The following is a 25,380-nucleotide window of genomic DNA, read 5'->3' as shown; positions in this document are numbered from 1 at the left end:
TAATATATATCAATAAAGTGTATTCCTCTTTTGAAGGCTAGCAAATAGCACTGATTCTTTAGTACATATATAGGTAGCAAATTAAATTTAGAAAACAAACATTGTCCATAGATCAAAGCAAGAAAGAGAAAACTGAAAAAAAGAAGATAAAAGCACAATACCATAAATTGATTTTTAGGATAGTTAATGTCTGATGATGAAGCAATTGTGATGAAATAAATAAATGTGTCTAAGTAAGAACTAAGAAGAAAAGAAAGACGCGTGAGGATCTCTAAGTGGCTTACTTACACACTTATCCTTAAGTATCTCGTTCACTCGAGTAAAAAGAAAATAAAAATAGATAATTTTTGAATTAAAATAGATAGTTCTTATCTTATTTTATTATATTTTTTTTCAACTCTCTTTTTCTTAATGCGAATTAGTCACTTACATAGCAGCGATAGCACACAGGAGCCACCGACAAAGGCTGCATGGGCCACAGGAAAAGTCGGTAAAATATTTTAATAAAGGGCGAAAACAACGTCCATTCAGCCCTTTACTTTTTCTAACAGAAAAGACCGACCGAGAGAGATAACACTTTGTAGCATGTTCCATGTTATTATATATCTAAAATAACATTATCTTTATCTATTCAAATAAAAATTTGCACTTTATTTTTATCAAAAACAAAAAAAAAACTTGTACTTTATGGTATACATCATTTTAGACTTCGATTGTATATATGTAGGTTGTATCGTGTCTGGTTGCATGTCGCACTAAATGCCGTATACATTCAACGGACACCGCTTTGTGGTGCCCTCGTCCTGTACTTGTGTCCTTAGGGAGTAGTATGTGGATTTTTCATTTTTTTATAATACTAGTGTGTGGTACCCGTGCTATTACGACGGGGCTCACTTTAAAATTTATAATTTAAAGGGGTATTATTATATTATTATAAATGTTTTGAAATATTGCTTTAGCTTAACATAATTATCCCAAATATTTTTTTTTAATAGTGTTAATATAAATTTTTTTTGGATAGTGTTAGGATTAAAAAAAATCAAAAGATAAGTAAATTTTAAGATAAAATACATGTTACGTAAAAAAAGATAAATTATATGTTAAAGATTAATATTATTATATATGTCCTTGATACAAAAAATACAATTAAATCTCAATGAAAACAAAATCACTTATAATAGAGAGTGTATATATTTTTTTTAATCATTATGATGTTAATACAAATTATTTATCAGTTTTATTGATATTAATATAAAGTATTTTTTTTGAGTGACTTGATTCTAAGATGTTGCTTAAAAAATTAAATTTAATATCATTGGATCAACAACTTGTTAATGAAAGTGCTAATGTAATTAAAATAATCTATTATTACACTATTATCCATGTTTTAAAAAAACATATTTTTTAAGATTAAAATAATTAGTTTATATAGTATAATTCAAAAATTAAATAGTATTAATTAGTTTAAAATGACATATTTTAGTATCACTATATCATTATTATAATATAATATATAAATAATATCCAATATTATAAAAAATAATTTTACAAATATAAAAAAAATATTTCATTGTATGACTTTTTTTTCCTAATACTTTATTTTTCATGTTAAAAATTATTAATTTTGACAGATTTTACTTCTTATTTAACAAAGATAAAAATATTTTTTATTCTTAAATGACTAAAAGAATTATTTATTTATTTATTTATTTAATATTTAATTTTTTCATAATTATCACTATATATCTTATATTACTAAAAATATGATAAAAAAATAAACAATAAATATGAACATTTTACTGCAAAATTACTAAATTAGAATAAAATTTATAATGTTTTTTAACCAATAAAATGAGAGGAATCTTTCTCTTATTTATTAAGAAATGAAGCTATGTAATGCTTCTTGTCATATATATATATATATATATATATATATATATATATATATATATATATATATATATATTTTTCAAAATAAAATATAATAAAAATAATTATATATAAATTTAAAGATAAATACTAAGAAGTAAAAACATAATAATAAAATCTAAAGAAAAAACGTATAAAAATAAAGAAAGAAAATCATATAAAAAGAAACAAGAAAGAAAGAATATAAACAAAAACACATGGTTTATAAAAAAACACAAAAAATAAAAAGGAAGAGAAAACGTAAGAGAGAGAATCACACAGGAAGAAAGAGAAAATTAACTTCTCTTTGCTCAAAATGTGTTCGATTACACTAACAGAAAAAATAAAATGTGTTGGAGAAGTATCTCTTTTATCAAACATGCTGTTTTTTTAACAAAAAACTTGAATAAGAGATTTTTTTAATTATAAAATATTTTTTAATGAAAATAATAAAAGATAAGTTATGCATCTCCATCATTTCAGAAAAAAAAAACTATGGGAAATAAAAAGAAAATTTATGCAGCTGCATAATTTATTTTTGTTAATTAAATTTGATGCTCAATTGTATTTCCCCTATTTTATAATAAATATCGTGCAAAAAAAAGTTTGTTTATTTTTTTTTGCGCAGTATAAGCTATGATAAGATAAGTTAGCTTATTTTTTTGTGCACAAGATAAGCTAATAAGATTAGTATGTTAATTAAACAAAGTTCTAGCTAGCTGGTCTCCTTAAAAAACAAAGTTCTAGTCAAATAAACTATAAGTTAATTAATTAATAATTACTTGTTAAATACGTATATTATATCCCTTTTCATCAAATAAAGAATAAGTTTATCTTTTTAAGCCGACCAAAAAAAAAAGTTTACCTTTTAATTTTAAATTATAGGAGCATACACATGCAGCTATAGCTACCAAATTTAATAGTTTTGATGCTTCCTACGTACCTATATGGCCTTTATCTATAGATCCGAAATGTTCACTTATACGAACATTTTCGGCACATCATGTGTCGATCCCAGGTAGAATAGAACTTTCTTTAAATTGATATCTAGTACTATTTATCCATGGTCATAAGAAAAAGAAATGTCTCGTACATTGCGACATAGTTTTAATTTTATAAAATCGCATTATATATTTTTTATTTATAAAATCGCAAGTTTGATTCATAAATTGCATTAATTATGTTTTTGAAAATTTCATTTGATTGGAAGGAAAATTGGTTGGAATGCCAGTGCCTGTTAAATGTTAATTAGACAACGGCATGTCACATCTCCTTTTTTATTATGTAAATTCTCTTTCTCATTTTTAATTAAGGACTGAAATTTTTCTGAACAAAAATATCGTAAGAACTTTATATGACAAATGTGAATATTTAGTTCACCTTAATATTCTACTCGGTTATAACCCAAACAATAAAGATTTTGTTCATTTTCAACGTAACATAAACTTTAGAATGAACATTTTTTTTTTCAATTTCATTTCATTTCTTTCCATTCTTCTTAACATAATTTTTAAGGATTGTACACCTAATATAAGATTAATTGAAAACTTGAACATTCATGAGCTACAAGCGTAACAAGCTAGCCATATCTTTTATATAGCTTATTTGGTTCAATCTTCCCTTTGAACAATTGAACTTACATGAGCAACAAAGCCATATCTTTAACCTTAACATTAAACACGATGGACTGAATAATATGGCTTCTTACTTTTTCGGCTAATAACTATAATAATCTTTAATTACGGTGAGCCTCACGCTCTAGAATCCACAAAAATAAAGTTTTTTTATGATACAAAAATAAGAATTTACCATATTAGTATATTATGCCAAATGATAATTCATTAAAGTTTTCTATTACTATAATTTTTAACGGGCATTAACTAATACATTCATATACTTTTGCCTTATTGCAACCAATTGACAAAGGGATGTTCACCAAAAAAACACCATTTGACAAAGAGATTGTGAATCAAAAGGGCAGATTCAAGAATAAGGCTGCTGATTAGCCACGAAATTATCAATTAAACAAAAGAGTGTGTAATCATGTGCGCAGTTCCAAGGTGGTGGGAGACATGCATAGCCCTACTCCTAAACCCCAAATCACATGATTTGTCGCATAATTATAATGATTTCTAGATCTGCACCTTCGTTACTCACAATATGGTCACACCCATAGAGTCTAGATATGGGTCATAGTCCCTCTCGGGTTTTTTTTTTTACTGGTATCTTTCATAATAAACAAATTTGTTTTAGTTAAATAAGATTACTATAGCAGGGAACTTCTCTTTCTGAATATTTAGTGTACCTGCATACTCAAGGTACAAGCTTTTTTTAAGTTTAACAAAACAATTGTAATCTTAATTGAATATTCTTTTGAAATATATTCATAGACATTGTTGAATTAGGAATTCTGTGTCTTTCGCTGTTTTGTGTATCAGTATATATGTGTCTGCTAAAAATACTAACTGTTTGCAGTTGCAGCTACTTATAAACCTTCGCAAAATTTAATTTACACCTGATAACATTTTCAAGTTAGAATTATATATATTATAGTATTGTTGGACGTCTTATCATTTGCTTCCTTTCGGCAGAAACAATATCACACTCACTTAAAATCCCATGTTACTATAATGAAACGAGAAAAGTAGAATTGACAGCGACACGGATATAATAATTTTCAAAGAGGACTTTGGTGCTCGGAAAGCTCTTAATTAGTGGAACGTGTTAGGTGGCATGAATAATATGTATATATATCATTAAACTTTTGGTTTATGCCTAATCCTATCCTAACCGTTATCCTATTTTTCTTTTTAGGAACCATTATCATACCGAAAATAAAATTTAATAATAAAAGTGATGAAAAAGAGAAATCAAAGACTCGAAAGCGATTTAAAAACATTTTACAGGAAAATTCAGCGCATACATGTCAAAAGTCATGGAAACATCAAAACAACGTCACACTAATCCGGTTCACTACTAAGTGGATGTTTAGAAGAACGATCATAAAATTAATTAATTTTATATTAAAGTATGATTTTAAAAGATTATTTTGATATAAAAAATTCTTGTAAATTTTAATAAATTTCGTAAGAATATAATGACTTTTAATTTTTTTTAAAAGATTTTTATGATTATGATTTTATAATTTAAATTTTAATGGATTTACAAAATATGAATTCATACGATTTGAAATAACATTGTGAATTTTTAAGATTTTAAATAATTTTGTGATTTAAAAAAAAATTATTGATAAAGATTCATGAATTTTGTTCATTTAATATTTTAAATAAAATCCATCTTATACAAAGAATCCTAAACCTATTAAATAACAAATCAATTTCTCCCAACATATTTACATAATATGTTCATTTTCCTGCAATCATCAATCATATTAATTATATAAAAAATATATATCGCAATGTCTACCAGTCACACAAATACTTACAGTCATTTTCACAATAATGATTATACAAAACAAAAAATATGTCCAACAATTATTTCAAACCTTATTTATATATTTATCCAATTATACATGAGTCAACTTCTCATGTTCATTAAAATTATATATTTCTCATATTCATATATATTTACATTTATTTATATGTATAAGTGCGTAATCAAAATGTCTCAAATTCAAAGAATTGAAAGGATTTCTCATATCATATGTTTTAGGATATGTTAACCATTGGTCGAAAGAGTGACAAAAAAATTATGAATGTCTTATGCTTTTAATAAAGAGACAAGGAATTATGTGTGATAAGAAAAGAAAAATATATCAAGTGACAAAAAAATTATGAATATCTTATGAAATTTTAAGAGTTTGTGTGAGATTGTTTAATATGTATTTTTTACTAAAAAAATTATAAAATTCATCTTAAGAAATAATTCATCAAAATTTGTATACTTTGAATAAAAAATGATTTTTTTAAGTTGTGAATAATTGAAGATGAACGAATTTTATTGATTTTTTTAAAAAATCCTAATAGTGTTGATTAAATACTACAAAACTTATTTTTATTATTTAAAAATTTTGATTGAATACTTCAACACTTTTTAACTAAAAGAAATCTTTTAAAAATTTTTAAAATTCTAATTAAATACACCTTGCTTAGTTAAAATTAATTATAAATTGATATAGTTTATGTTTGAAAGCTTAATTTTAAAAGGAAAGTAGTGACAATTTAGTGTATATTTTTTGATACAACGTAAAAATGAATAAATTATTTCAACCCAGAATCAATTTTAAATTTAGAATTAATTTTTTCATATTAAATCAAACAAGTCAAAATATATTCAAAATCACATTAGTTTGTATTTTAACATGATTGACAAAAATTCAGCAAAAGACCAAACACGCACAAACTAGTTACGTTTTACAAATCACGGTTAATTGATCATGACAGCGCTCTTAAGTTGTATATTCTATGTGTTGCTTGCATGGGGAAATTATTACATAGCTCAAAATTACTAAATATCTATATGTTTTTGACTAATCTTAACGTAACAGGCAACTAAATTTTTTAATTTTAAAAAATTAAATCATGTGTTATGTATAAATTATTTGAGAGAATCGAGACTATAATAATACCAGAGCAAATAATATTTTTTTTGCTCGACTGCTTGTGGAATTAATGCGTTGCGTTTAACGTAACAGACTAATTTTGCATCTTGTCAAATCCATGACTAATGGAAGAAAGAAAGAGACAGAACTGTAGCGAGGATATAAAGGAATATGACCGACTAAACAAGCACTGAACATGCTATTAATACTAAACAATCTTTGTCACAAGCAATACGGATTAATATTTGTAGTTGACTGTAAACACACATAAAATAAATATAAATATTTTTCTTGTAATATAATTTATTATTTAGTTAATGTTAAGATTTGACCCCTGAATTACTTGAGACACAATTCACTGCTACATTGTTGATCATTACATAAGTGGCGGTTAATGATGCACCAGATAATGCATGACCGAAATTTTTTAATAGAATAATGACTTAATGTAAACGTGACATACTTTATAACAGGCTAACTGGGCATATGCACCAGTTTTTCGTTCAAAAGACAAGTGAACTGATCCATCATGTACTGCTCTAATGTCAACATGATGTTAGTGGTTGTCATTGGTGCATGTCCATATTATAAAGTCGCAGACAAGAACTCTTTTCAGTGTACGAGAGAGGGACCAGAGAAAGTGGTTATGGAGTCACGAGATTGATATATGTTAATTTCTTGCCTCCAGTTTATCAGTTTATCACACTTGCCTGAAAAGCCCCAGCTTAATCCAATAATTAATCACATAATGTGATTGCTAATATATATCCCGACATTAGTGAGTTCTGTTTCTTTGGAGCAATTTAAGACAATAATTGTAGAGCAATAAAGGCGCCCAGCAGTTTGTATTAACTAACCTTAATTCATTGATTGATTACGTATATACTCCAGGATTTATGCAAATATTTTTATTCTTATTTAATTTACATTTTTTCCAATTCTCAAATTATTTAAAAAACAGCTCCTTTTTACTCGTGTATTTAATAATTTTTAAAGACTAAAACAAAATAAAATTTAAACATAGATTAATAAAAATAATTATATTTTTTGAGATTAAATATACAACGGGTGACTGAAGGTAGAGAACACATAGTCTACCAATAATGTGGAGCAAAAACAGTTTTTGAGTTAATTGATTGTTTTGTGAACTCTTATTTCTTGGAAGCGGTGGGAAAATGAGGTAAGGAGAGTATTCAAGCTAATGCGGTAAACATATATATATATGATCCATTTGAGAGGGAAAAGAAAGTTATGGAGAGGGGAGAGGTGGTGTACCTTGGGTGACATTAATTCTATTACAACTAATTTTGAAAAGAATGTGGTAGACAGAAGGAGATGGAGGCATTCAACTCTTTCAAAATTGATGCACAATTAATTGACCTGCCTTTTTATTGGGAGGAGGAACAGTTGATATAGGACGCTGAATCTTCTATGAACAAGTTGGATGGATTTTTATTATCGAAAATGTGGCTGAATTCTTTTTAATTTGCCCTAATTGGGGTTCTTAGGAATGCGTTGGATCGCAGTATAGGGATTTTGAGGGAGATCGAGGTGCTGGAATATGGATATTTTGTGAGATAACAATGGTGTGAACCGTGAAATGTAGTTGCTGAAAAATTTACCCTATCGAAATCGAAATAGTAATAGTATCGCTTTGGGTGATTGAGTTGTGCTATTAAAGGCTGTCTTCTTATCACTCCTAATCTTCTTCTGTTTTTTTTTTTTCTTTTTCTTCAAGGTCCTGTAAGGTATTATTCTTTTACTAAATACTCTTTTTAAACACTTTTTTTTGGGGTGGAGACGAGGATAAACACAAAATACATTAGTTTAATTGCTTTTAATCTAGCATTTTTTTAGAAAAAATGGTAATGGAAAATGAGGTAAAAAAATAAGTAGCATTCTGGTATAAAATTTTGATATATTGTTATGGGGAGGCTGACAACAATTTAAGATTAGCAAGGAGTAAAAGCTCGAAGTGTTGAAGAGATGTTTGCTCTTTAGAAAATTTACAAGTAGGTGAGAGGAAGTGATTTTCAAGATCAACGTTCAAGAAGGTAGGAGATCATAGTGATACTACTTTTTTGGTATGATTATTGGGTGGAGTGGGCATGCTAAACAATACTAAGTATAGTAGGTTATTGTAATTACTAGTTCGTGAGCACAAATTACAAGGATATGTTTTAGAATGTCGTCTCTCTACTTTACAGTTTTTGTGCATGTTTGATTTTTCGTTCAACTTGTCGTTGCATGAATTTTAAGACAAATCTAATGGTCCAACGCAAACGGAACGCAAAAGGAAGGGTAGCAATGCTTTTGCAAACGTTCTTTTCTACCAAGTCTGTTTGAAACAGATACACAAACACGATCTAAGCTTTTTTATGGTGCTGCCAGCTTTTGGTTTTTGATCTCCTCTGTTCCGATGCATAGTGCGTTATGCTCCACGTATTGTGTCATCTTGGATGACAACAAAACCCGGCCTGTTAGCGGCGTGCGTAACTCTGAAGATACACTTTTGTCAAGCATGAGTGGATTATAGTGCTTGACAAAAAAAAAAAATATTAGCAAAATCCGAATGAAGATTCATATGCACCATTTCTAAGTGTAACATGCACATGAATCAGATATAAAGGTTCTTGTCAGTAGTCAATCTGAATTGCCTATTCATATAGCAGCCCTTGTAGGAGTAGTGGTATGGGAGCTTATTGAAAGTGAAATCCACATTTGAATAAAGTAACAAGGCATGGTAGTACTGCACTACAAATATTTCTCGGTAGCAGACAAATGAGTCTCGGTGGATACATTCAATTAATTTAAAGGTGTGGCAGATGCAAATTGCTTAGCATGTGAGGTTCATTTCTTCTTTGGGTGGTGGGTCTGAATTTTGCATGAAGCAGAAGACGTGGTTGGTCTGAATCTTATTGGGTGGTGGGTCTGAATGTTATTGGCATGTGCTCTCTAGTGCTGTATTTATTTTGGTTGGGTTCATTTCTTTAATAGAGATATATGCTTATTATGTTTCAATTTTCTTAGCATTTTACAATTACATTGGAGTCTTCCTAACTTATACTCACTTTAAGCATTTTTGTTACTGAAATATATATAGAGAGAAGGAGGAGGGATACCTCCTTCATATGAATCTTGGACTAACTTATATCCCTTCTACCAAGCGCTCTAGTTCAGTTGTTATAAATTCTTTGATATTTGTTTTCGATTTCTATCAATAAAAAGACTTTCATATATATATATATAAGGGACATGTTTAAATTTATTTATTTTTCATTAAATTAAAGTGTAGTTCATTGAAGACTTATATCCATAACACACACCAGTACTCACAATTTACAAGTCCTGACTTTACTACTAGGAGTGGATTGTGAGGATTTGTGATGGTCCACAAAAAGGTCCTAAACCTAAAGGGACTACTTCCCAATGTCAGATTTATAACGTTTCTAAATACTATTTGTAAAGGTACATCAAGGACTTAAATCGTAAATGAGGATCCCACCATTGTTCAATTCCATGTGCTGCTCTGAAACCTGACGTGTGACCCATATTTATATTTAGCTCTAATGAGGGAAGCAGATGCAACGGTTCTGAATTTCTGTCCAAAGCATCTGATAGTAAACTCTCCAAAGTACACTTAGTGGCAATCTTTTCAATTTTCCGAGCTCCAATTTTCTCCACTTCTCCCTCTGCAAAATAGTTAATGTACCCTGAACATATATGATCACCAGGGTTCACAAACAGGTGAGGCACCCATGTAGACAACTCAGCAAACGGATCATCATGCTCATCATGACTAGTGTGATCATGATGATGATGATGACCCTTAAGAGCAGCAGAAATACCAACTTTCATAACACTACTAGCAATGTGGATTCCTTGAGTGATTTTCTGATGATTAATCCTTTCTAATGGAGCTGATGTAAAAGGAGAATTGAAGAGGTATGTTGGAAGATTATAACCCTTTTTAGCCATGTTTTTTTCCTGTAAGCAATGCTATTGCTGACCCCAAAGAGTGTCCTGCTAGCCACACATTGTCAGCTCCAGCTACATCCACCGTGTTCTGAAATGAATGCATGGCGAGTTCAAATCTGAAACTCTTGTGTATTTTGTTAACTATGCATTTAAGGTCTAAGAGGATGTCCCTTGACCTTGTTTCTGCTCTGACTCGGAATGCAATAACATATTTTGGAGTGTTGAGAGCAAAAGTTTTGGGGTAATTGGGTGGCAATCTCAGTTCTAGGATGGCACCAAACATGGAGAAGTCAGCACTATCTACAAGCACATTGTGAAGATGAAAATGGAAGAATTCCCACCAGGGAGGAGAAAGGGATTTGGTTCCGAGCCGGTTCTTCTGGCGGTCGTGTTCTAAGATGTACACTCCCTGGACTAGGCTTGCTATCACAGCTCTTCTGAAAGATGCGCAATTCCTGAAGACATAGCAACACAAGTGAGGTGAGTGATGAGGGAGCTAATTTTTTACAGTTAACACTATTAATTACACGGTATTCTCTTACTTTCATATCAAAGATATAGTAAGGAAAAAATAAACAGTACATGTTCACAATGTTTGCTAAAGTTTACTTATGGTAATTCTATAACAGTAAGATGTTAGATAACAATACATGTTAGCTATCTTCGTGAAGTCATCGTGGTTACATGCCATTTTTTAAACCTTAAGTAATGTCATAAGAATCTATTTAACTACATATTAGCCATATTATAGTAAAATAATTAACAACATAATTGGAATGAGCCGTTTACATTTTTATTTGTACTAGCACAACAACTTGCTCAGACCGTTGACAAAAGGATATCAGTGGTAGGTGGCCTTATTTCTTTTAATCTTTCAATAATCAAATAATTTTTTTTTAGCAAATTGGGTTGTAAGAAGAGAATCATTCTAATTTTGGTTAATTTTGACCCAAAACTAACGTTGACAACCTATCCACCAAGGTAAATAATGAATCCTACCAGTCAACGTAAGTGAGACATGAAGGCCCTGAAACACTGAAAATCTGTCTCAGATATCATTTCACCTCCTCTTCCTTCCTTGTTAACCTGTCAACTTGATAAAAGGCTAAGGAAATTCAGTAAGACGATACATGACTAAATTTGGCAACAACTATGAATCCCAAACATGCTGAAAAAGTGAAAATTGAAAACATGCACAAATGCTAAATGCATCATTTTTCACACGAGTGTTGCTATTCATGATGTGAACAATTAACTCCTTGAGAATCATTCAGAAAACGGTGTAATTTACTTGAAATTAGAGAGAAAGACACAAAATAATTATTGTGGTACTAAACTGTGGCCAAAACATGCGGCATTTGTGGGTTTCATTTCATTCAAAAACAAAAGAAAAATAATGTACCTGGAGAACAAGAAAGCAAGCCCCGCACTACTCTATGGTTTCACCTCACCATGCAGTTTTATCTTCTATATGAGATAGCTACGGTTTTTGAATGACAGAGATATGTATAAAGGAAAGTCCAATGAACAAGTACAAGTACATTACTTTCCAAAATTATAAACCAAAAGTTGCAAGTTGCCCTATTGCTTGGACAAATATAAATTCTGAAGTCAATGAGCAATTAACAATTGTAAGTCAATACTGAGCTCAGTAAGTTTCGTGAGGAAGCAAAGAAAATAAGGAATTCAACTCAAATGTTCTCTTCACGGCCTACTTAGGATATTATTATTCACAAAAAAAAAAAACTATGAGAATTACTAATTTGTTGTAGCTCAACCCTACAAAATCCGTTTGTAAGGTGGGGATTACTCCCCACTTATATTAGTTTATCTTGGTACTATTTTTATTCGATGTGAAACTTCAACATGCCCCATCACCACACCTCTCACGCTCATCAAGGCTACCTGCGTAGAGCATGACAATCATAAAAATCCTTCTACACCTTCCCTCACGCTCATCAAGGCTACCTGCTTAGAGCGTGACAACCATAAGGATTCATGGATAGGCTCTGATACCATGTCAGAAAATGAATTTTTCAACCACCACAAGACTCATCATGATTTCCTTGTTGTTGAGGATCACTAGGTGTAACATGCTCTCATACCTCCCATTACTCACAACCTAATAATACAAAGGAAATACAAGTTGCAATCCAACAATTAGTAGCATGTATAGAAGAATGAAGGGAGAATCCAAAACAAGTTTTAGATGAGTGAAAGTGATTTGGAAGAAAAGAATGAAGTCTGGTTGTTTTGAATTTGCTTTTACTCTTAAGTAAAAACATGATCTACTAAGGGAGTGTTTGTTTCAAGTTATCTTATCCCGGGAATAGGTTGGAAATATCTATTCCTTTGTTTGTTAGGAGGTAATAAAATACCTTGGATATTCATTACTAGCCAAATATAATTTTTTAAAACGCTTAGGAACGCTATTTCCAGTTATGCTATTCCTAGGAATACATAACAAACATCTCCTGCGCCAAATAAAAAATATAACTCCTACGTTAAGTTACTAATTTTACATTCAAGTTGTACCATGACCATGCTTTTTGAGATAAAAAAAAAAACACAGATTACTCACTTCAACTTAATTTCAATCAAAATCAATTTTGTAAAATTAAGATATCCAAATCTAAGTTTGCAAAAGACACATTCTTGAAGAGCAAAGTTGGTGAGTGAGTGACCTCAAGTTGATCTCCAAGTATGACCATTAGGGAGTTGGGAAGGGGATTGACGTTGACCCATTTGCCATCGTGCTTAACCTGAAGCCTTCCAATTCCATTCTGTGTGACCAGGGTCAGGAAGGAGTGTGGAAGCATCCCAAGAGCAAGGTGTGGCTGCGAACATGGTGGGTACAGGTTTGCAATGAAAAGCTGCAAGCCAGAGTCAAAACCACTGGACTCAATTATTGAATTGGATTCTAATCCCAAACTCTCTGATATTCCTTCAAGCAACTTCCTTGCCACACCTCTGATTTTTTTATCTATAGTCATAGGCAACCTCCCTGCAGTAGAAGCAGCTGTGTAAGGCCAAGAAACAGTGAATAAATGTTGAGTTCATTGATTGAACTTGCTTACTTGTAACCTGGTGGTTTGTGGGGGAAGTTGAATTCAGGAAATGTGATGACCTTGAGATAATCTCTCCAATAATGAACATTCTCTGCTTCAGGATAAAAGCTGGTGCCATACCTGATGGGTGTAAAAGGGCCTTTGTCACTAAACTCCTTTTCTTCCACCGGAAAATCATGAAACTCACGAGACTTTTTCTTCACATCCTCCACCAGCTTCTCCGGAATCTCATGATTAGTGAGCTGAGCAGCAAGTGAGAGACAGTTGAAAGTGAATCGCATTAGTACTTTTTTTTTTTATCGGCAAATGTTAGTGTTTGTTAGAATGTTATTTTTTGTTAGTGTTTGTTAGAATGTTATTTTTTGTTAGCAGAAGAGATTGAACCCGGGACCTCTCCACTCTCCCCTTCTCCCTTAACCATCTAACCCACCTTATACCTCCAAAGTGAATCTCATTACTACTTTCTGTAGGGAAAAAAATATTTTGAAAGAGAAAGTTACTTACCATGATTAAACCCCATTCTGCACAGGCCTTGCCAAGTTGGTACAGAGCTTTGGTGTGAATTTGAGGGTCATGTGAAGTGAGGAAAGACAAGTCAATGACTGGGATGGAAGCTGCAAGCTCATCAGCTACATCATCATGGAGGTCTGTGATAGAGTGGTTGGTTGAAGGAATGTGAGAAGCTCCCTTTGATTCTGCCAAGGCTTTGATGCTTGAAATGTCGGATGCATGAACCTTTGGTGCTTCTGGTTCTGCTTCTGATAATGAAATGGTAGCAGCAGAGGCCATGGATATTTGTATTGGTGCTTCATGTTGGTACTAGGTATAATATAGACAAAATATTGTGGTCTCTTGAAGAGGAAGTGCTGGAAGGCTCTATGCAAGTGCAGAAGGGAAAGAGCAAACACTGTGTCTCAGAGCCAGATAAAGATAGAACAATCTTAATGCATCAAAATAGAACTACCTTCTGAATTGAATGAGTCATATTGATAATTTGACCACACTTGACTTTCTGAATGCAAAACTTTCCTTTTAGAAACATTAATTATTTGTTGGGAAGAGAGCATGAATAAATGACTTTACGACATTATCAACATTAGATTCTTAATTTATGAATGAAATTAACGATTCTGTTCCTTTCCACTATTAAGTACTTGGCTATAGATGGAAACAATGATGAACGAAATAAGGTTTTAAGACTTTAGAAGATAGTGAAAAGTCAGTAGAAAAAATGATACGAGGAGAATTCAACCTTTTGTGTAGCAAGCTGTTATAGAAAGCAAATGCTCTTTAATGTCAGTGGCACATAGGAAAACAGTTTGCTAAGCAAGCTTTACTGATGGCATCTCAAAGTTACCAATACACAGTAACCAAGCCATAAACGGTAGCAGCAGAGGCCATGGATATGGTGAGTCAGAACTCGGGTATTGGTAGTACAATATTAGAAATTATTGAATAGACTCGGTGCCCCTGACCATGTGAGTGAACAGAAAAAAAAAATTCTGTTAATATAACTATATAAGAAAAATTTTAATGTTACACCTAAATTTTGGGTGCATCTGATTGAGCGGTTTGCATATGATCCGTTGGATAGCAGTATGTGTGGCACTGATCACTCATGAAGGTTTCATTGGGGTTGTGGTGTCAGTGTCACCTTCTGCATGGTGTAATCAGTTTCACGCACAACAGATGTACAACGTTTAGTCAAAATGAAAGGTTTATTTGGAGTGGAGATTTTACCCTTTTTAGCTAGCTAGGTAGCTATGAATGTTGGCTAGCATCTTCCAAGTTGAGTTCAATTATGGTACAGTAGTTGCTGACACGTGTGCAAAGTCGGAAAGTTACCAAAAAGGATAATGTTTTTAAATTTATCAAATAGGACCAAATTTTAAATTAGTACTAGAGTGTGTCATGACTTTTGATGCCGAAGTCATAAAAATTATAAGACTTTTTTTTAAAAAATAAATTTAATATAAAGTCATAAATTTGTTTACGACTTAAATCGTCATAATTTTTTTTAAGAAAATTAATTTTTAAAGACTTTAAATTAGTTTTAATTTTTAGTTTCTAACGTTTTTGTTTCAATGTTTTTAATATATTTTTTATTAATATTAAAAAATAATATTAAATATTTTTTAATTAATTTGTATCATTATAATTAAGTAAATTAATAATTTCTTACATTATTAATAATTAAGTTTATTTGATAAAATTATTTTAAATGAACTTAAGAAATATTTATTGTGTAAGATTTAAAGATATAATTGTACTAATAATTCATATAAGTAAGTTAATGATTAATATTATTTTTACTTTTTAATTTTATATTTATGTTTAATTTGTATGGTTAATTTTATATTAATATATTATGTTGTTTTTATTTTAACAATTACATTTATTATTTAAAAAATTATGTTGTTAATAATAAAATTAATTAAAAAATATTTAAAAAAGAATTTAATATTATTTGATAAATTTTAAGTTAATATTATTCATTAATATTAGTAACAAAAGTATCAAAAACATTGAAACAAAAACACTAAAAATTAAAAATTACAATTACTTTAAGTCATAAATTGATTCAAGACTTCAAATATATATTTAAAAAATAAAAAGACTTTAAAGTTATAAACAATTTAGGACTTCACATCAAAATTAAAAAAAAACAAAAATTATTTGTTTTTTTACAACTTGAGTAGAAAAGAAATCAAAGTCGAATATTTTTTACAATTTTGTTTTAGAAATCACACATGTTACGACTTATTTCTATTTAAGTACTAATTTAAAATTTGTCCCATTTACTAAATTAAAAAAAATTACCATTGGTAACTTTTCCGTTCAAAGTCCTTGCCTTTGAAGTATTGTTAGTTTCATATTATTTGGCCAAACAAAATAACATGTTAGTACTTAGGATTTGAATGCTAACATGCATCAGCAACAGCTAAATGAAATTCTACAGCACTTAGTTTCTTGAGAGGTTCTCTGAACAATTTTCGTTAATTTTAATCTTATATAGTTATATTGTTCCACAAGATACCTAGGGAGCAACAATATAGGCAGCAGGCACTAGGCAGTAGGCAGGCTCCTCTGTTATCCTCAGAATCGAGCAAGAGTCATAATAATTTTATTTAAATCAAAGATATTTTTATAAACGGTTTCTTTAGCATTTTTTTTATGAGAACCACGTGCGTCGTACTCAATGTAGGTTCTAGTATGCTACTTTAGGACATAGGTTAAAAAGCTACATCACATAAGAAGACTACTAAATTAACACTGATTATTAATCTCGACTAAAATATAACTCGTCATACTTCATGCTAAAAATACATGTGCCATCTACCACCAACCAAACAGAGTTGATTAACTGCTATATAATAAAAGAGCATCACAGTCCTATAAATGCTTCGACCATTCATATATAGGACCATAAGTCCCACCTTTTTTTCTATTAAATGTATCATCATGATAACCTTTTATTGATCTACTTGTAGAGTTTTTATAAATCAGCTCATATATATGTTCCGCTATTCTTAGAATGAAGCCTTGAGATGAAAAATCCTTACTATAGAAATTGTATTTTGTTAAAAAAAATCTACTCTGATATAATAATTATAATCGAGGGACATAAAATGCTCCAAGTTTTAATTAAAACCTTTGGTTATCCTTCTTTCTTAGAAAAATACGCTACCGGCCAAAAGAGAAAACGGAGGTAAAATGCAAGCCAACTCGAACATGGTAACCATTGGTTATTGAGAAAAAATCATTTCATTTACATATTCAGAACTTAGAATGAATCCAGCCTCTGAAAAGAGTCTTTGGCATCATGTTCATCAAATCCATATATTCCTCATAAAATCACGGGTGTTCCTCAAGATTGCCTCCTTTTTACCTCTGAATTAAGGTCCATTTAAATTTGTAGATTCTATAAAGTTTGCGTCTTGGGATAGGGAGTGAGACAGGTCTCATCATTCTGGTAACATCCCTAATTCATACCACTGGAAGCCCTATGAACCCTTTTGTGGACTACGGGACTCGCTTGTAACTACGTGACCAGTCTCATCATTCTGGTAACTACTCATGGTGGATGGGTGAAACCTTCATTTTAGATTAATCCTTCACACATTAGTTCGAAAAGTTTGGTATGAAATATTATTAATCGCTCGTCTTTTGCCATTTTGAATTCAGAAACACGATCAATCACCAGAATGAAATGTAATCATATCTCATATCAATGAACACACGCCTAATCCAGGAACATTATCAATTTATCATCACTCAATACATACCAACTTTCCATCCCGTGTTGTTCAAATTAAGCAACAGCACAGATAGATATATATGAGTATCATATCATTGTTGAGCATTAGTTAAGGCGAATCTCATCCAAGCTACTTTTATCTTGTAATCGTGACTTCTGCTGAATTTGGAAGTAATCTCGGTATTTAATGCTTCTGAACAATGGCTTATAATTCTGCAGTAGCTCCGGCAAAGGTCCAATTTCCTTATCTAGCGCAGGTCCATTCGCCAGCACAACACTGATCCTAGTGTCTGCATTGTTGAGTATTGCTCGGTGCATCACCCTAGCGTACTTCCCATTACTCACAACCTATGTTAGAATGGGTTGCATAATAGCATTAGATATCAAACCAAGGTTAATTAGTAATGCAACAAATGAAAGAGCAAAAGTGGGAATGAGTGAGTGACCTCGAGTTGATCTGAAAGCAAAACAATTAGGCAGTTGGGAAGGGGATTGACATTGACCCATTTGCCATTGTGCTTAACCTGAAGCCCTCCAATTCCATTCTGCGTGAGCAAGGTCAATAAACCTACGTCAGAATGAGAAGGCAGCCCCAGAGCAAGGTGCGGTTGTGGACATGGTGGATACAGGTTCACAACAAACAGCTGATGGCCAGAGTCAAAATCAGTGGACTCGATTATGGAATTGGATTCTAATCCCAAACTCTCTGATATTCCTTCAAGCAACTTCCTTGTCACACCTCTGATTTTTTTGCTGTAATCATAAGCAACTTCCCTGCAAGGCCAAGAAATTAAATTAACAGTGCATAAAATGTTGAGTTCATTAATTGATTGATTGATTGATTGATGTTACTACTACTTACCTGTAACCTGGTGGCTTGTAGGGGAAGTTGAATTCAGGAAACGTGATGGCCTTGAGATAATCTCTCCAATAATGAACATTCTCTGCTTCTGGACAGAAGCTGGTGCCATGCCTGATCGGTTCAAAGGGTCCTTTATTACCAAACTCCTTCTTTTCTTCCATCGGCAAATCATGAAACTCGCGAGACTTTTTCATCAACTCCTCCACCAGGCTCTCGGGAATTCCATGATTTGTGAGCTGATGATAAGCAAGTGAGTGATAGTTGAAAGTGAAATTCATTAGGGAAAAGAAAAGATTTTGAATTACCATGAAGAAACTCCACTCTGCACAGGCCTTGCCGAGTTGGTGCACGGCTTTGGCGTGGATTTGAGGGTCATGCGAAGTGAGGAGAGACAAGTCGATGACTGGGATGGAAGCAGCAAGCTCATCTGCTACATCATCATCATGGTGCTCTGTGATGGAGTGGTAGGTGTAAGGGATCAGAGAGGCTCCCTTTGATTCTGCAAAGGCTTTGATGCTAGAAATATCAGATGCATGAACCTTTGGTGCTTCTGGTTGTGATGAGGAAATGGAAGCTGCAGAGGCCATGGATATTGTTTGTGTACAATGTCACAAATTATTGGATAGAAACCACAATTGTTGACCTTAATTTTTGCACGTAGGCTTTGTCCTTATTTCTTAAAGAAATACACGGGGGGAAAATTACTAATAAGAAAAAAATAAAAAATAAAATAATGAATACATAAGAGATGATGTGATAAAAAAAAAAAAGGGGGCAAAAATGAGATAGCAGACTGAAGAAAGTGTAAATATATATTTATAATAAGAAAAAAAAGGTATTATTTAATATAATAAGAAATAAAAATTAAAACGTGTGTAAGATACTTATAAAGAAATCACGGTTGTTTTATAGATTAAATATGTTTTTGTATCTTAAATTCGAGTCGATTATTTTTTTTTTCTCCAAATTAAAAATTATTTTTAATCTCAGAATTTCATGAAATATTATCTTAATTGGTTCGTCGCCATTGACGATATTAGAGGCGTTGCCAACATTTACATGCCTATCAGCGTTATGTTAGTGTAATTAATTAAACAACATGAAAACGAAAGAAAATACAAATACACCATAAGGAGAGTGTAGCTATTGGTTATTGAGAAATTTTCTTCTACATATTAGAATGAATCAATGAACCCGTACTTCTATGGTTGTTCTTCACGGTTGCCTCCCTTCTACCTCTAATGTCCAGTTTTAACATCCAGAATTCATGCCACTATAAGCCCTTATGAACACTTTTCTGGACCATGACAAAAATTTAACAATCAAAAAATGAAGATCTCGTATAGAGTTTCTAGTTCAATAACTCAGAACAAACCATGTCTTCAAAAGTTCATGAGAAGAAGAGATTATTCAATGGAGTTGCGGGGAATCGAACCCCGTGCCTCTCGCATGCGAAGCGAGCGCTCTACCATATGAGCTACAACCCCTTTTGAACATTGAACCTACTTGTTTAATTTTATTTTATGTTAAGTTATGAATGTCATTATTCATTAATATCAGACAAACTTTATATAAAATTTAAATTCGGTCCAATCAATTAAATAAGTAATATTAAAGGTATGAAGGCCATTAATATGAGACAAACTTTACATATAATTTAATGAAAAATTAATTTTTAAATTTTATAGTTTAATGTGAATCTCATCCTAAAAAATATAATTTATTATAAATTGGAATATCTCATAAATTTAGCACAACTAATTTATCGTAACTTTACATTAAATTTATATTGTTATTTGGATCAATTTTTCACTGTATAACATTAGGGAAGAATTTAGTTATATATGTTTTATTTTCATGTTGTTTTTTAAAAAAGAAGGGGGCCTAAAGGCCCATATTTTAAAAAACTTTATAAATAGTGGGCGAAGTGGAATGTTCTAGACTTTAGTGTAAATATTGTTTCAAGAAAAAGAATAAGAGTGAAGAGTCGATCCAGTTATCACTTACCACAGCAAACACTCTAGAGTTCTAAGCAATGGCGATTATCTCCGATTTCAACGAAGAGGAGCCGAAACCCGCTCACTCTTCACCACCGCAACCCCAATCCTCTTCTTCTTCGTCTTCGTTCAGTGCTACTTTTGACCGGTCAAATCCCATCGCTTTCCTGGAGAGAGTCTTCGAATTCGTCTCCGAACAGAGCGACTTTCTGGCGACGCAGAGCGCCGAGAAGGAGATAGTGTCGCTGGTGCACGCCGCCGGGAAGAAGAAGAGAGAGCTTCTCAAGGCGGAGAGAGAAAATGCCGATAAGAAGAAGAGAGAGGACCTCAAGGTCACGGAGGAGAGACAAAAGGTGGAGAAGAGATTGAATGAAGAGAAGGAACTCAAAGCCGAAGACACCAACAAAAACGAAAGCGCCTCCAGAGGTAAACCTACGAAAACGATTTCACCCTCTTTTTTTCAATGTGCAATTATGTCTTGCCCTAACAATTTTTTATTTCTTTTGTGTGTTGATTATGATAATTATCAAATTGACAATGAGCATTATTACTTTAGGGTTTGGTGATCGCTGCCATAAGGCACATTTTTCAATGTGCAATTATGTCTTGTCCTAACAATTTTTTTTCTTGAGTATTGCGTACTATCAGATCGACAATAAGCATTATTAATTTAGGGTTTGGAGATTGCTTCGATTAGGCACAATTTCCAGTAATAGGATATGGGTCCTGTTAACTATTGCCCTTAGGAATTGGTTAAGGAATCTATAAACTGAAAAGTTTCTATTGGAAGAGTGCTTGAATTCTCTAGAATTAGGCAACAAAAAATTGTATTGTGATTCCAGCTGCTTGTATACACTTGATGTCCTTCAATGTGCATTAGACACACATCTGTTTTGGGGGCTGATATTCTTTTATTTATTTTCTTTCAATACCTGGACAGTTCCAAACAAAGGTAATGGCTTGGATCTGGAGAAATACTCTTGGACTCAGTCGCTTCAAGAGGTTAATGTGAATGTTCCGGTGCCAAATGGAACCAAATCGAGATTTGTTACCGTTGAGATAAAGAAGAACCATCTAAAAGTTGGACTCAAAGGCCAGCCTCCAATTATTGAGGTCAGTTTGTCCTTTAATATGATTGATTATTGAAAGATGTATTCTATGATTTTAGTTATTTTTTCCTGATTGATGATATGATGACTCAGTTCATATTTATTATCTTTATGTCACTTTTCAGTTATGACTATGCTTATAAATGACTTAAAAAATTTTCAGGGGGAGTTTCATAAGTCTGTCAAGCCTGATGATTGCTATTGGAGTATAGGTAAGATGAAACTTTGAAGTTACAATACATGCATTGTGTGCATCCATGAGCTAATGTTGGGGGTGTGGTTTTTTGTTGTTTTGTTTATCGGTGGGGAGTAATGACCTCATTATCTAACACTTTACATCAAAACCTATTTTGCAGAGGATCAGAATTCAATTTCTATTCTTTTGACCAAGCATGATCAAATGGAATGGTGGAAATGTCTAGTGAAAGGTGATCCTGAAATTGATACCCAAAAGGTTGAACCTGAAAACAGCAAACTTGGTGACCTGGATCCTGAGACTCGACAGACTGTTGAAAAAATGATGGTAATCAGTTGATGTTGATGATATTTACGTTAAATTGGTCATATTAGTTGTGGTTGTTTACTCAGTTAGCATCATCGTCATCATCGTTGCCTAAGGTCTTTTTGATATTTAGAATCCACCCATTCATTTGTTGGTTAACTGTTAAAATGTAAGCCATATAAATTCTGATATGTTTGCTTCTGGTTATTTGTCTTGTAATTTGTTGAAGATATCTTAGTTTATTGCTTTTGTTAAGACTCATATAAAAAGACTGAATAATTGAACCCTTTATAATATAGCCTTAGGATATAAACATCTGCTGGCATTGCTTAGATATGACTTTATGAGGACGTTCGTTTGCTAATTGATTTACATTCTCTTGTACTGTTACATAGTTTGACCAGAGGCAGAAGTCTATGGGCCTCCCTACCAGTGAAGAGCTCCAGAAGCAGGAAATGTTGAAGAAATTTATGTCTGAGGTGTGGATTGTTGACTTGCCCTCTTTGATTTATCATCAGTTGCTTGACTGATTTATCTGTTTTGTTTTTGTCTATGTTTTGCAGCATCCGGAGATGGACTTTTCAAGGGCTAAAATATCATAAATGGTGCATTACTATTGACATCCTTTTTTGGGTCTGACCTTATTGCTTGCAGGCTGGTCCAGCTATTATTATACTATAGTGTTTACCTTTGGTCTCAGTTTAGTATGGTGTTATCTCTTTTTGGGTTGTGAAACGCAATGAACTTTGTTCATAGTAGTTTCTTTTTTGGATAGAGAATTTGCAGTCAGATATATATTGGAAACGACCTTTATTGCATACAGGTTGGTCCAGCTCTTCTTATACTTACTGGTGTTACCTTTGATCGCGGTTTATCTTGTTAACACTTTGATTGTGAACACGGTGAAACTGTGTTCATAATAGTTTATATTTTGGATTGGGAATTTGCGGCTAGATGTATTTTCAACTAGAATTGATTTTGAACTATTAGATATGATCGAGATGTATGCCTAACTTAATTTGAATCAAAACATTGAAACGCGTCTTCATTAGTTGATTTTCTAACTTAGAACAAACATGGCTTAAGTGTCAAAATCTCCAAGCAAATCTTGTTGAGACCAAAAAAATAGATGTCGTAGCAGTCAGAACAAATTAAGATTCATTTTCTGTGTAATAGAAAGGGGGCAGACCCAAAAAAAAAGATAGAGAGAGATGACCCAACATTCAGGATAATTAAGATTCTTTTTTCCCGTGATATATTGAGGTTTAAACTTTGAACTGCTTCTAGTGCTATCTCTTTATCGACATAAAATGGGGTTAAATAAACATTTTTCTAAAACAAGTCAGACAAGCGCTAAACAAGGCCTGACAAAATATTTGAGACAACAAAATAAAAAATGCATAGGTAAATTAAGACAAGATTTATGTGCTACAATTATTTGGGGTGCCTCAAATGCGCACTAGTACTGGAAAGATGTGCATATTTGAAATAATGAAGAGTTATGTGCAAGGTAGTATACTGGCATGTTTGATTTTGCGTTATGCATTCAACGATGTGCATATTTGAAATAATTATGAGTTATGTTCAAGGTAGTATATTGGCATGTTTGCATATTTGAAATAATGAAGAGTTACCTTTACATTTTTTTTACTTGTGAACGTTTAAATGTACAGCGTGTTAGGTTCCATCATGAACCTCCCAAAATTGGGTTAAAAACGTCACGATCCCAAATAGCTTGCAGTTACTGCGAAAAATAAGCTCAACACATTACTGCACCAATGCATGTTCAAATTAGGCGATGCAATATGGTTTTTAGAGTAATTTTGAATGGTTGTTTAATTCCTTACATGACCTCATGGTAATTTTTACAAGAAAAAACAATGCAGTATTTTTTTCCTTATAATGTGATTATTACTTGTGGAAGCAATGTCCTTTCACCAACTTTAAAGTAAAGATGAAAAAAAAATGGAGCCAACAATAGTAAAAACTAAAAAGTAACATTATTAGGTCATGTTTTTGTCTATCAGAAAAGCCAACTTCTTGCCCCTAGCTCCTTTTCTACCTTGGAGTTAGCTGTAAGACTGCTCAAAAAACTACTTTTAAAAAATTATAATTAACAATAACTTATTATTATATAACTAATTATATAAAACTGATTATAAAACTATACTGGTGTATAAATAATTATTTCAAATATCTTGTTTTTTATTTTAAATAGTTGTAGTTAAACTTATTTTAATAAGTGATTATTTTCTAATAACTGGTTGGCTGAATTTATGTATTCTATAAGAGCATCCAAACAGGAAGCACAATTACGCATTGATATGTCAATTTTAACATATTGACTCCAAGGGTGACGAAAGTTGAAGCAGCCGTGCGAAGGTTCCCATCTAGCTAAATTTGCCTACATTAACGACTATTTTAATTTAGTCACACTATATACAAGGGTAATTTTTTAAGTTTTGCATTGATTTTATTTTATTTTTTAAATTTTGCACCCACGATTGCATAAAACTCTGCCGTTAAATTAGTGTTTGGTAAAATTCAGCACTGAGCTAGTGTTTGGCAAAACTCTAACATTAAAGTTATTAAAAAAAAATCAAATATTAATTATATTTTTTTACATTATTGGTTATTTGTTAGTTAATTTATCGATTAATCTTATTAAATAATTTTAATTAAATAAGTTAATTTATAACAGGAAACTTTGATTTTCAACACCTAACTTATAATAGTTTATAAGTTTTAAGTTAACTTATCCTGATTTTATCCAACATAACCTTAATAAACATAAATAATTTACAAGCATTATATATATAAGGGCTGTGCAGTAATATTATTTTGCGCATTTATTAATGAAAAATAAAAGTTTCAACAACAATAATAGAAACAGAAAAGAAAAGTCAATGAAAAAGAAAGAGCCTGTACTATTATTTTCATGATTCTGACCTTTTATGAGAATGCGCGTCATATTTTAATGTCTACTCTGTAAGGTGTCCGGTGTGCTTAAATGCAGTTGTAGTTTTGTAAGTTTGTTATCGATCATTTGCCAATTTGGATAAAATGCGAACGGTGATATTAAATTAGAGTTTTAACATTTACTACTAAATTACTAATAATAGATCACCTTACTAATA

The 25,380-nt window shown here is 31.7% G+C and overlaps 3 protein-coding genes, 1 non-coding gene and 1 pseudogene across 4 annotated transcripts; 1 reads left to right on the top strand and 4 right to left on the bottom strand.

The window, feature by feature from the left end:
- Positions 1–9,727: 9,727 nt before the first annotated feature.
- LOC100812409 (2-oxoglutarate-dependent dioxygenase 19-like) lies at positions 9,728–15,008 on the bottom strand (annotated as a pseudogene).
- On the bottom strand, positions 9,926–10,447 carry LOC106799001 (GDSL esterase/lipase At4g10955). Its single transcript, XM_014776944.1, has one exon. The coding sequence runs from the start codon at positions 10,445–10,447 to the stop codon at positions 9,926–9,928; it is 522 nt and encodes a 173-aa protein (XP_014632430.1).
- Positions 15,009–17,762: 2,754 nt separating the features above from the next.
- On the bottom strand, positions 17,763–19,309 carry LOC100776216 (2-oxoglutarate-dependent dioxygenase 19). Its single transcript, XM_003526662.5, has 4 exons — positions 18,941–19,309; positions 18,636–18,871; positions 18,220–18,547; positions 17,763–18,121 (listed from the first exon to the last, which is right to left on the bottom strand). Exons 1-4 carry the CDS (start codon positions 19,220–19,222, stop codon positions 17,879–17,881), a joined length of 1,089 nt encoding a protein of 362 aa, XP_003526710.1. The 5' UTR covers positions 19,223–19,309; the 3' UTR covers positions 17,763–17,878.
- Positions 19,310–20,049: 740 nt separating this feature from the next.
- On the bottom strand, positions 20,050–20,122 carry TRNAA-CGC (transfer RNA alanine (anticodon CGC)). The gene has a single exon. It is a non-coding gene; the product is annotated as a tRNA-Ala (tRNA).
- Positions 20,123–20,564: 442 nt separating this feature from the next.
- Positions 20,565–23,061, top strand: LOC100775670 (protein BOBBER 1). The gene is made up of 6 exons (XM_003526661.5): positions 20,565–21,058; positions 21,573–21,745; positions 21,905–21,953; positions 22,098–22,264; positions 22,639–22,722; positions 22,807–23,061. The coding sequence occupies exons 1-6, from the start codon at positions 20,671–20,673 to the stop codon at positions 22,843–22,845; spliced, it is 900 nt and encodes a 299-aa protein (XP_003526709.1). The 5' UTR covers positions 20,565–20,670; the 3' UTR covers positions 22,846–23,061.
- The last annotated feature ends 2,319 nt before the right edge of the window (positions 23,062–25,380 follow it).

The sequence above is a fragment of the Glycine max genome, chromosome 6 (genome assembly GCF_000004515.6).
Source record: "Glycine max cultivar Williams 82 chromosome 6, Glycine_max_v4.0, whole genome shotgun sequence".
NCBI classification, from domain to species: Eukaryota; Viridiplantae; Streptophyta; class Magnoliopsida; order Fabales; family Fabaceae; genus Glycine; species Glycine max.
The sequence above is the reverse complement of the archived record's forward strand: the minus strand, read 5'-3'. Positions and strand labels throughout refer to the sequence as shown.

Coding starts and splice junctions, on each gene's coding strand:
- LOC106799001 (XM_014776944.1), bottom strand. CDS start 10,447: ATGGCTAAAAAGGGTTATAATCTTCCAACATACCTCTTCAATTCTCCT.
- LOC100776216 (XM_003526662.5), bottom strand. CDS start 19,222: ATGGCCTCTGCAGCTTCCATTTCCTCATCACAACCAGAAGCACCAAAG. Junction 18,548..18,635: donor TACAAGCCACCAGGTTACAG/GTAAGTAGTAGT, acceptor TTGGCCTTGCAG/GGAAGTTGCTTATGATTACA. Junction 18,122..18,219: donor TGCTTTCAGATCAACTCGAG/GTCACTCACTCA, acceptor ATTCTAACATAG/GTTGTGAGTAATGGGAAGTA.
- LOC100775670 (XM_003526661.5), top strand. CDS start 20,671: ATGGCGATTATCTCCGATTTCAACGAAGAGGAGCCGAAACCCGCTCAC. Junction 21,954..22,097: donor TGATTGCTATTGGAGTATAG/GTAAGATGAAAC, acceptor CCTATTTTGCAG/AGGATCAGAATTCAATTTCT. Junction 22,723..22,806: donor TGAAGAAATTTATGTCTGAG/GTGTGGATTGTT, acceptor TATGTTTTGCAG/CATCCGGAGATGGACTTTTC.